Source organism: Panthera tigris, chromosome A1, assembly GCF_018350195.1.
Source record: "Panthera tigris isolate Pti1 chromosome A1, P.tigris_Pti1_mat1.1, whole genome shotgun sequence".
Classification (NCBI taxonomy): domain Eukaryota; kingdom Metazoa; phylum Chordata; class Mammalia; order Carnivora; family Felidae; genus Panthera; species Panthera tigris.
Genome location: NC_056660.1, coordinates 66,590,983 through 66,603,163, shown reverse-complemented (window position 1 = coordinate 66,603,163; position 12,181 = coordinate 66,590,983). Strand labels below are relative to the sequence as shown.

The following is a 12,181-nucleotide window of genomic DNA, read 5'->3' as shown; positions in this document are numbered from 1 at the left end:
TCATGCTCTGTCTCTCTGTGTCTCAAAAAAATAAATAAAAACATTAAAAAAAAATTTTTAAGTACCAGGGGCAATTTTTTAACATAATAAACCCACAACTTATGGCAGATTTGTAAAGGCATCAAATCACGAGGCAGATAGTGATTCTTGTGATGACATAAGAGCAGGTAGTTATCTCCCCGGAGGTATCCCGAGGTATGGAAATGCCTTCCAAGAAAAAAATGTCCCTAAGATACAGATACTTGTGATAGAGTTTCTAACATGCATAACGATGAAAGCTTGCTTGCATGTTTAAAAAAAGTAAAACCAAGCAACAAAAAGGCAGTTCATGGGCATTTTCTTTCACGTAACTACTTTTTAAATTCTTCTTGCTCTGCTATTTTATCATTAAATATGATTTAAAAAAAATAGAAACCCCTCTGTAAACAAAATTCTTTTTTCACTTAGCACTGTCCTCCTTGTCATATGCTTTTACCCCCTTGAATATGTACAGGAGTATACATATATACGTGTGTGCGTGTACTTCATATACTCAGATGGTCTGGGGAAGTATAGGAATTGGGAATAACCTATGAATTACTGACAGCATGTGTGCATGTATATATGTGTGTCTATAGATGTATAATGTATGTATACACACCTGTCTGGAAAAGATTCCTCCATGATGTGAGGCAAATTGAAACTAGCTTTTAAATCACTTTTGGGGGCACCTGGATGGCTCATTGGGTTAAGTGTCCTACTCTTGTTTCGGCCGAGGTCATGGTCTCACAATTTCGAGAGTTCGAGCCCCAAGTCAGGCTCTGCGCAGGCAGGGTGGAGCCTGCTTGATTCTGTCTCCCTGTCTCCCTGCCCCTCCCCCGACCTGTGCTGTCTCTGTCTCTCTCAAAACAAAATAAAAATTAAAATAAATAAAATAAAACAGTCATTTCTGCCCTGTCCCTTGGAGTCTATCATTTGCACTGGGTATTTGTAAAAGATTCATGAGATTATTAACTTCCTTTTGTCATATAAAATACATGATTTAATTCTTTCAGCCCACGTTCATATACCTCATCCATCCTAGGCAATTTTTTTTAGGATTTTATTTTTAAGTAATCGCGGCACCCAACATGGGGCTGGACCCCACAACCCCAAAGTCAAGAGTCACATGCTCCACCCACTGAGCCAGCCGGGCGCCCCATCCTAGGTAATCCTTGACACTTTCACAAGCACTCAGTCTTTACAGAGTTAACAGCCAACTGTATGCAGCTGCTTCGGCACAGTGAGGGGAAAAGCGACATTTTACTTCCACCCCGAGCAAAGCCATTATATTTACCTTCTACTTTGAAGATAGTAAAGTGTGGTCGGCAATGGAAAGAACCCAACGCGTTACCTGCGCAGTTCATCCACAGACCCTGGTAAACCCAAGTGGCGGTTATCACCGATGATGCTCGGGTGGTCACTTTCCACTCATTGGACGCGGTGGCTGCGACGAGAGCTCCAAACCCTCCGACGCCAAACACAAGAGCTGAGATCTGCGCCCTGGACATGTCGCTCTGTCTTCTCCAGTGACACGGTCCAGACAGAACGCTTTGGTGGGCTAGGCATGCAGCGGGCGACTAGCGCTCAGACAGGTGTTATGGCAGGTTAACGCGGGTAGGGAACAGCATTTCATGCTCGGATGGCCTGCAGAAGGACCGGAATTCAGGATAGAGTCTGATTCACCGATGGCATTTTAAAGATAGCTTGAGATGATCTTTCTAATTTCCTACACGGAGATTTACTAAAAAATTTTAGATGGATTTTAAAGGTTTTGATTTCGCAGATATTTTTTTCCTGGTACCATAGTTAATGCTTAATTTTCTGTTAGCCTGAAGCTTAACGAACCGTGCACCGAGCAGATATTACAAAGTACAAATTATACAGTAACAGTTAAGGCTTATTTGACCCATTGCTTTAGTCTCGCATGCTTCTGAATCTTTATAGAAATGGAATCATATGGCAGGTATTCTTCGGTAACTTTTTCACACAACGTTATGTTCGTGAGATTCATCTATGTTCAAGAATGTAGTTGGTGGAAATATAGTACTTCATTAAGTGAATATACTACAATTTATTTATCCATGTTCCTGGAGATGAACATTTGTGTTGTTTCTTCCTCACCCCCACCCCCTCCCCCTCAATAACAGTGGGAACAGCTGTAAATATTCTCATGCATTTCTTTTTGTGCACCTGCTGCAAGAGCTTCTCCAGGGTGATCTTAGAAACAGAAATCTTAGGAAGCAGGAAATAAGTGGGAACTAATCTTCAACCTTATTGACAATACTAAGTTGCTGTACTGAGTAGTTCTAGTTGTTTACCATCCTACAACCAGTGGGTGAATCCTCATTGGCTCACTTCATGACATGTGGCATTGGGGTGTTTCAGAATTGCTGGGTTTTGTTTGTTTTTTTGGGGGGGGGGGTAGTGGGGGGGGGTTGGCCACTCTGATGAGTGTAAAGCTCTCCCGTTATGATGACTAATTTGTATTTCCTGATTACTAATGAAGCTGAGCATATTTTCACATATTTATTGGTTCATTGTGTTTTTGTCTACAGACATTTATAGCTTTTGCTCATTTTATCCGTTGAGTTGCTTGACTTGTTATAATTTATTTTTAGTTCTATATACATCCTGGATAGCAATCATTTGTTGATTATTTACATTGTAAATATCTTTTCCCAGTTTGTGGTTTGTCTTTATTCAGGTATTTGATAAAGACTCTTGATTTTAGCATGCTTAAATTTACCAAGCTTTTACTAAATGATTTGTGCTTTGAGATCTTGATTAAGAAGTCTCCCTCAGGGGCATCTGGGTGTCTCAGTTGGTTAAGCTTCCAACTCTCCGTGAGCTCAAGCCCCCCATCAGGCTCTGTGCTGACACTCTGAGCCTGCTTGGGAGTCTCCCTCTGTCCCTCTCTCTGCCCCTGTCCAGTTCACAACTCTCTCTCATAATAAATTTTTTAAAAACTTTAAAAAAATATTTAAAAAAAAAGAAATCTCCCTCAGAGATAGTAAATACGTTACCTTTTAATCTTATTTCAAAGTTTTAGCTTTTACATTTAAGTTCTTAAATCCTCTAGAACTGATTTTTCAGGGCAGCTGGGTGGCTCAGTTGATTAAGTATCTGACTCTTGATCTCAGCTCAGGTCTTAATCTCAGGGTTGTGAATTCGAGCCCCTCGTTGGGCTCTGTGCTGGACATGAAACCTACTTAAAAAAATGGGGCACCTGTGTAGCTCAGTCAGTTGAGTTCCTGATACTGGTTTCAGCTCAGGTAATGATCTCACAGTTTTGTGAGTTCAAGCCCCATGTGGGGCTCTGTGCTGCCTGCTTGGAATTCAGTCTCTCTCTCTCTCTCTCTCTCTCTCTCCCTCCCTCCCTCCCTCCCTCCCTCCCTCTGCTTCTCCGCCACTTGAGCTGTCTCTGTCTCTCTCAAAATAAGTAAATAAGCTTAAACTGGAATTTATTTTTCTGTTTTATGATTTGGGATCTATTTCATTTTTCAACATGGAAACCGAATTTTTCTGTTCCTACTAAATGGTCTCTGGTTTCCCTACTGATTTGCAATGTCACTTCTGTCATATCAGATGTAAATATTTACATGGTCTGTTTATGGACTCTCGTAATCTGTTACATTTATCTGCTTGTTCCTGCACCCATATAATACTCTCTTAATTACTCTAATTTATAAATATTTCTTGAGATCTTGTTGATGTCTCTTATTTTTTGCTCTTGTTATCAAGAGTATCTGAGACTTTTTTTTAGCTCTTTGCTGTTCCTTACATATTTTAGAATAGACTTATGAAGTTATACATATATACATACCTACTGGGATGTTTATTGGAGGAAAGTAAATAACTTTATAAAGTTGAGCGTTCCTGCCAATGAGTGTTGTATATCTCTTCATTTAACCCTTCTTTAATGTCTTTCAGTAAAATTGAATATTTTAATTAAATCTTGTTACATTTTTTGCCTGATTTATTTCTTTTAAGATTTTCTTTCTTTATTTTTTAAATGTTTATTTTTGAGAGAGAGAGAGAGAGAGAGAGAGAGAGAGCACAAGCACGGGAGGGGCAGAGAGAGAGGGAGACACAGAATCTGAAGCAGGCTCCAGGCTCCAAGCTGTCAGCACAGAGCCTGATACAGGGCGCGAACCCATGAAGTAAGAGATCATGACCTGAGCCGAAGTCGGACGCTTAACCAACTGAGCCACCCAGGTCCCCCAAGATTTTATTTTTAAGTAATCTCTACACCTAACATGGAGCTCAAACCTACAACCCTGAGATCAAGAGCCACATGCTCCATTGATTGAACCAGCCAGGTGCCCCATGCTAGATTTATTCTTAAACTTAAGACTCATTCTAGCATCTTTTTGTCTAACATATTTTATCCGATTTCCTTCTTGTATATGCAGTGTTAGGGGTACCAACCCCCATGCAGTCAAAAATCCACATATAACTTTTGATCCCCCAAAACTTACCTACTGTTGACCAGAAGCCTTACTCATAAACAGTTGATTAATACATATTTTATATACTATATGTATCATGTTCTGTATTCTTATAATAAAGTAAGCTAGAGAAAAGAAAATGTTATTAGTAAAATCATGAGGAAGAGAAAATACACTTATAATACTGTACTCTATTTATCAAAAAAATCCACACATAAGCAGACATGCTTGGTTCAAACCCTTATTCAAAGGTTTTGAACATTTCGTTTTTCTTCTTTTTTGCATTTTTTTAAGTTTTTTTCCACATTTCAATTTTTCCACTTATTAAATTAGAAGTTGCACATTATTTGTGTTGTTTAATAGTTACTCTAGAAATTTTAATGCATATTTAACTTAATAAATAAAATCGATCATTGTCTTTATTCTCCTTATGAATAATATAAGGACCTTAAGATGTTTTAACATTAATATAACTCCCCTTCTGGCCTATGTTATTACTTTATTTCTATGTCGTTTGATTTTTTTAGTCCCATGAATTAGAGTTTTATCTCCCCAGATGTTAGCCCGCACTTGCCATTATTACTACATACTGTCATTTTTCTTTTTTGGCTCACTATTCCATTTTGCCTCTCAAACCTTCCTTGTGAGTTTATTATTTTTCTTCTTCCTAAGGTCTATCCTTGCGAAGTTTCTCTAGTGAGGGACTGTTGGTAGTTACCTCTCTTAGTTTTTGTTTGCCAGATAATAATATATTTCTTCTGTGCTTGCTTTTGGTAGATAATTTTGGGGGGGGGTATACGGTTATAAGTTGACAATTGTTTCCACTCATCACTTTGAAGATATAATTCCACTTCCATCTGACTTCCAGTGTTGTAGAGAAATGAAGAACTAGATTTGTCATTTCTTTATAGATTAGTCCGTGCTTTGTGTTTGACTGATTTTAAGATTCTCTTTGGTTTTGGTAGTTTTGATTTGACGTTCTAAGTATGGATTATTTTTGGTAATCTCCTTTGGGATTTACTGAACTTCTTGAATCTAATCATTCATATCTTTCATCAATTCTGGAAAACTCTTGGTCCCTTCCCTCTAGAGATGTTACCTCTTCCCTATTCTTTCTTTATCTCCTTCTAGAACTCTGATAAGATCTATTTTTTTGTTCTGTTTGTCCTATTTCTTAACTTCTTTCTAATATTTTTAACCACTTATCTCTCCATGCTGTATACTAGATTTTTAAAAGATATATGTACTAATTTATTAATTTTCTCTTCAGCTGTGTGTAATCTGCTAGTATCCATCTAGAGGTTCTAATTTCTAATACTATACTTAAAAAAAATGTATAGAGTTTCTGTTTTATCCTTTTCTGTATCTTCCTATTTCTTGTTTTCAAAAAATTTTTTTTAATGTTTATTTATTTTTGAGACAGAGAGACAGAGCATGAACAGGGGAGGAGCAGAGAGAGAGGGAGACACAGAATCTGAAATAGGCTCCAGGCTCTGAGCTGTCAGCGCAGAGCCCGACGCGGGGCTTGAACTCACGGACTGTGAGATCATGACCTGAGCCGAAGTTGGACGCTTAACCGACTGAGCCACCCAGGCACCCCCTATTTCTTGTTTTCTAATCTCTTGTTCTTTAGTCATAATTCAAGTGCCCTATTTTGTTTTTTAAGTATTAAAGATACTTAATTTATATTCTATATCTCATTACTCTCATATCTGTAGTTTTTGCCAGTTGGATTGATTTTTTTTTTTTTTTTTTTTTTTACTGACCCTCTCATAGTGGTTTGCTAAAACATGTGCTTTGTCATATATCTGGGTATAAAAAAGATTCTGTGCATTGTTTACTATGAAATTAGTATTATATTTTAAGGTAAACAAAAGAATTTATACTGCTTGGTAAACTATTTGCTCATAAATTTAAAAGTTTTCTTTATGTCAATTAACTTAAAGTAATGGACCAATAAACCTATGAAAGATGCTTTCTTTAAACAAAACAAACAAAAAAACACATGTGCTTTGTGATTTGGGATTGTAAGCTCGTGTTCCTGACAACTTTCTCATGAAAATGTTTTGAGGTCTGAGTTGGACATTTGTTCTCCCAGATAGAATTATATTTGCTTCTGCCTGTTTTTTAGGTGAGCTATCAACCCAGGACTATTTTTTTTTAATGTTTATTTATTTTTGAGAGAGAGAGAGAGAAAGAGAGGCAGAGAGAGAATCCCAAGCAGGCTCCATGCTGTCAGCGCAGAGCCCAACACGGGGCTCAAACCCACAAACCGGGAGATCATGACCTGAGCTGAAATCAAGAGTCAAAAGCTTAACTGACTGAGCCACCCAGGTGTCCCATGAGTACAGATATTTAATTAATTTTAAAAAAAATTTTAATGTTTATTTATTTTAGAGAGAGAGAAAGAGACAGAGCAGGAACAGGGGACAGGCAGAGAGAAAGGGAGACAAAATCCGAAGCAGGCTCCAGACTCTGAGCTGTCAGCACAGAGCCCAGCATGGTGCTAGAACCCACAGACCTCGAGATCATGACCTGAGTCTAAGTTGGCCGCCCAAGGACTGAGCCACCCAGGCGCCCCAGACTGCTTTACACTAAATTATCATCTTTTACTAGCCATTCAAAGCGTGAATTCTAGTGCTACACCCAAGTGAGTGTCAACTTGTGGTTAGGAATTCTCAGGTAACATCCTTTTGTCCCCATACTCAAATGCAAGGTTGAGATAGGACATTCCTTTACCATCACCCAGGGGACAGTGATGGCAATGGTGGCAGAGGTGGTGAAGCACTGCCTTTTAATTTTGCCCACTGCAGTCATTACTTTGGGGTGGGAACAACTTCAGAGTCCTCTGATCCAGTCTCCAGTGCTGCCTGGCACTAGGACCCCCTGTTATGGTTAATTTGGAACTAAAATCTCGGTGACCAGGGATCCCTCAGGGTAGCCACTGGCTTCAAAGCTGGCTTACCTTTCTATATTTGTGTTTTCTCTTCATTTCTTCACCTCTAAAGACTTCCTTTGCTTTTTCACTAGCTCAAGTGTGCATTTAAAAATATTTTTCAAGGGGCGCCTGCATGGCTCAGTCAGTTAAGCATCCAACTCTGGATTTCGGCTCAGGTCATGATCTCAGGGTGTGTGGGTTTGAGCCTTTCGTTGGTCTCTGCACTAACAGTGTGAAGCCTGCTTGGGATTCTTCTCTCTCTTGCTCTCTCTGTCTTTCCCCCACTTGCGCTCTCTGTCTCTGTCTCTGTCTCTCTCTGTCTTTCAAAATAAAAATAAATAAACTTCAATTAAAAAATATTTTTGGATTAAAAAAATGTTTTAAGTTTATTTATTTTGAGAGAGAGAGAGAGAGAGTATAGGGGAAGGGGGAGGTGCAGAGAGAGAGAGGAAGAGAGAGAATTCCAAGCAGGCTCCGCACTTGTCAGCACAGAGCCCGACACTGGACTCGAACTCACAAACCATGAATTCATGACTTGAGCCAAAACCAAGAGTCAGACGCTTAACCAACCAAGTCACCCAGGTACCCCTTGAATGTTTTCTTTTTATTTGTTTTCTTTTCTTTTTCTTTTTTTTTTTTAGAGAGAGAATGTGAGTAGGGGAGAAGCAGAGAGAAAGGGAGACACAGAATCTGAAGCAGGCTCCAGGCTGTCAGCACAGAGCCTGACGTGAGGTTTGAACCCACAAACCACAAGATCATGACCTGAGCCGAAGTCGGATGCTAAACTGACTGAGCCAGCCCAGGTGCCCCTCCATTTTTTTGTACTGACTGTAGGTGTTTTGTTTCAGGAAGGTTATATAGGATACCTAATCCACTCTATGCCAGAAATAAAAGTGGCCAAATGTAATAAAGTAAACACTTATGTTTAAAAATACCCGTAAAAATCAAATAACCTGGGGCACCTGTCTGACTCAGGTGATAGAACATGAGACTTTTGATTTCAGAGTCGTGAATTTGAGCTCCACGTTGGGCATAGAAATTACCTCTAACACCATCAACTGATGGTTGGATAAAGAAATTGTGGTTTATATACACAATGGAGTACTACGTGGCAATGAGAAAGAATGAAATATGGCCCTTTGTAGCAACATGGATGGAACAGGAGAGTGTTATGCTAAGTGAAATAAGCCATACAGAGAAAGACAGATACCATATGTTTTCACTCTTATGTGGATCCTGAGAAACTTAACAGAAACCCATGGGGGAGGGGAAGGAAAACTCCCCTTCCCCAGGGGAAGGAGTGGGAGAGAGCCAAAGCATAAGAGACTCTTAAAAACTGAGAACAAACTGAGGGTTGATGGGGGGGTGGGAGGGAGGGGAGGGTGGGTGATGGGTATTGAGGAGGGCACCTTTTGGGATGAGCACTGGGTGTTGTATGGAAACCAATTTGACAATAAATTTCATATATTGAAAAAAAAAAGAAATTACCTCTAACAAATCAAATAACCTATCAGGAAGTAACAATAAGTGAATCTCTCCCAAATGAGGAGAATCCTGGAAGTTCAGATTTGTGCAGATTTTGCTGTGCTACCTAGTCTCAATTCCTATTTAGATTCTTTTGGAAATTAGTTGCATGTTTTTAGTGGAAAGAGCTCTCTCTCAAAAAAAAAAAAAGTCCAATAAACTTCTTTTTCAGTACATTATATTTTTCTTCATCACACTGTGAGTTAAATTCCCAGAAAAGGTATGCCTGATTCTACATTTAAGATGAAAATCCATGGGGCGCCTGGGTGGCGCAGTCGGTTAAGCGTCCGACTTCAGCCAGGTCACGATCTCGCGGTCCGTGAGTTCGAGCCCCGCGTCAGGCTCTGGGCTGATGGCTCGGAGCCTGGAGCCTGTTTCCGATTCTGTGTCTCCCTCTCTCTCTGTCCCTCCCCCGTTCATGCTCTGTCTCTCTCTGTCCCAAAAATAAATAAAAAAACGTTGAAAAAAAAAAAAAAAGAAAAAAAGATGAAAATCCTGCAATTTAAAATGAAAAACCACCCCTAAACACTCCACCTATTTTCTTGTATCATTAAAATAAGATTTTATGGGTGCCTGGGTGGCTTAGTCAGTTCAACATTTGACTTTGGCTCAGGTCATGATCTTGCAGTTTGTGAGTTCGAGCCCCAAGTCGGGCTCTCTGCTGTCCACACAAAGCCTGCTTCAGATCCTCTGCCCCCCACTTTCTGCCCTTCCCCTGTTTGTGCTGTCTCTCTCTGTCTCTCTCAAAATAAATAAACTTAAATAAAATAAATATAATAAAATAAGATTTCAACTGGATTTCTTAAAACTCTTTTGCCAATATCTTGACTCCAGGGCTTAATTAGGACACTATAAAACATTCTTCCAATAACTAGCAATAAAAATTAAATAATTCTGTCTATAAATAGTTATTTGTCTCTTACTTTGCCAGAATTTTGTGCACTTTGATTTCAGATGTAAATACATTTTAAAGTCTCCTTTTTGGCATAAAGATTTACAGGATTAGAATCTGAGAAACAAACAAACAAAAAAGAGATGTATCACTTGGGTTAGTCTGCAAGTGTTTTGAGTTTACCTTCCTCTGGGGAGAAAAGAAGAAATTATTTCTCTGGAAGAATTCAACCAAATTTTGTTCACTATTCCATTGTCAAAGTTACTAAGAGACACCAAACTTTAAATGTTTTTTTGATCATGTGTAAAGCTTCCTGGAATTGGAAGCATAATTGCAGGTGGAGGTAGGGGGAAGAGTCCACTGTAATTAACCATAGAAAAATAAAAAGAACTAAGCCTGCAAAGACAGACATATGAGAAAAAGCCTGTTTAAATCACAAAACACCTAGAGGACTGTCAAGGTGTTGTGAACACAGCTGTGATTGAAGGCGGGGTGGTGGAATCCGTGAGCTCTTCCAGACTAATAAATTTATATCACAAATACCTCCTTTGTAAGTTGGTTTGAGGATTATGACATTATACATGTAGAGTACAGAGAAAGTGCTAAATATACATCATTTATTGCTGTTATGATTCTTCCTAGAAAAATGAAGATCCTGAGATTAGAGACACCAACCAATCCTTCCGGTTCGCCCAGTCCTTCTACGTTTTAGCACTGAATGCCCTGGGTCCTGTGGACGCTCTCAGCGCTGGAGAAACAAATCATTCCAGGTTTTCAGCTTTTATTGGGGTGGAGGAGGGTGGAGGAAACTTAATGAATTTTCATTTTTCAAAATCAAACAGTATCTCCTGTCACGGGCCCAGCATATTTCCTGTTCCTACCCTCCTTCCTCTCACACTGCCACCTGCCTGCAAAAGGAAGTAAATTCTTGCCGGAAGAGACTGGTCTGCGCACCTGGACCTGAAGAGGGCGGGACCACGTGTTCTCCGCGCCTTGCGACAGTCACCAGCAGAAGGCAGGCTTCCGAACACCCTGCTCGCGGTCCCTCCCGCTGAATCACACGCGGTTTCTACCTCCCATCATCTTTTAGTACCTTGCTCTAACAAGATAAGATGTGCAGATTCTTTTTCTCCTTCCTTCTTCCCTCCCTTCCTTCCTCCTCTTTTCTGTCTCTCCTAACTTCATCTTGTGTGTGTGTGTGTGTGTGTGTGTGTGTGTGTGTGCGCGCGTGCGCGCGCTCCCTTTCATTTCTGATTTTAGGTGCAGAAGGTTGGGTTAGTCCTACACCCATTCGTGATCTAACATCCTTTCTGCCCTGTATGAAGCTGCTCTCTTAATTTGTTCTTTTGAAATCCCCATTCCCCCTTCATATAACACAGGAGTCTCTGTGTGTCCCTGCATCCCTGCCAACACTTAGCATTATGCAACCTCTACATTTTTGGCAGATTAGTGAGTACAAAGTGATACCACTGCTTCAATTTGCATTTATCTGGAAACTTGAATTTGAGTGTCACTTCACATGCTTTTAACCTTTTAGTTTTTCCTCTTCTGACTTTGCCCATTTTTCCTTTAGGATTCCTATATGATTTGCAGGCATTTCTTTTATACTCTGAAGAGTAGCCCCTTACCAGTATTACACATTTCCTGTCTCTTCCCCCAACCTGGCATCCCTTCATTTGTCTGTGGTGTCCTTCCTGAGACCAGCAGCCTCACACTTTTAATGTGATCACGTTCCTCTGTATTCTGTGCTTTTCAAGTTCTGCTTAGAGTCCTTCATTGCCCTAGGATAGCAAGATGTCCCCCTGTGTATTCTTTTGCAGTTCATAATCTCTGGTGCACAATTCTGAAATCTAGTATTCCAGACTTTCACAAACCTGGCACCGTGTCCGTCAGCTAGAAACGGATGGCACACTCACACGGGGTAATTTGAGAGGACTTTAATAAGGGACTTTATTTAAAGTGTTGAACGGGGTTCTCAACCTCAGCACTATTGACGTTTTGGGCCAAACAATAATTCTACTTTGTGAGGAGCTGCCCTGTGCCTTGTAGGATGTTCAGCAGCAGCCCTGCTCTCTGCGACGCCTGTAGTATGCCCACACCAACAGTCACGACAACCCAGAGTGTGCCCAGACATTGACGTGTTGCTCCCAGACAGGGACAATGGTGTAGACAGCCCAGGTGAGATAGTACGGTGCCATGGTCACAAGAGGTGAGGGAAAGGGCATGATTCCTGGAATCAGGTGACAGGTGTTGTGGAGAAGGCCACCTTACCAAAACTAGGTCCTTCGGTGGGAAGACGAGCCAGAGCTGGCCTGGGAAACCCCACCCTTCCCTCCTCCTCTTCTTTCTGCCAGAGGG

The 12,181-nt window shown here is 40.3% G+C and overlaps 1 protein-coding gene across 2 annotated transcripts in view; it reads right to left on the bottom strand.

Annotated features, from left to right (window-relative positions):
• Positions 1–12,181, bottom strand: part of LOC122236701 (claudin-18-like) — a 108,031-nt gene that overhangs the window by 71,435 nt on the left and 24,415 nt on the right. The window contains exon 2 of one of the 2 annotated variants that reach the window (XM_042979381.1): positions 1,316–1,665. In XM_042979381.1, coding sequence (XP_042835315.1) covers positions 1,316–1,529 — 214 coding nt within the window. In that variant the 5' untranslated portion in view covers positions 1,530–1,665. Of the gene's footprint in view, positions 1–1,315; positions 1,666–12,181 lie in introns of those variants that run through there. The other variant, XR_006214906.1, reaches the window with a different exon arrangement.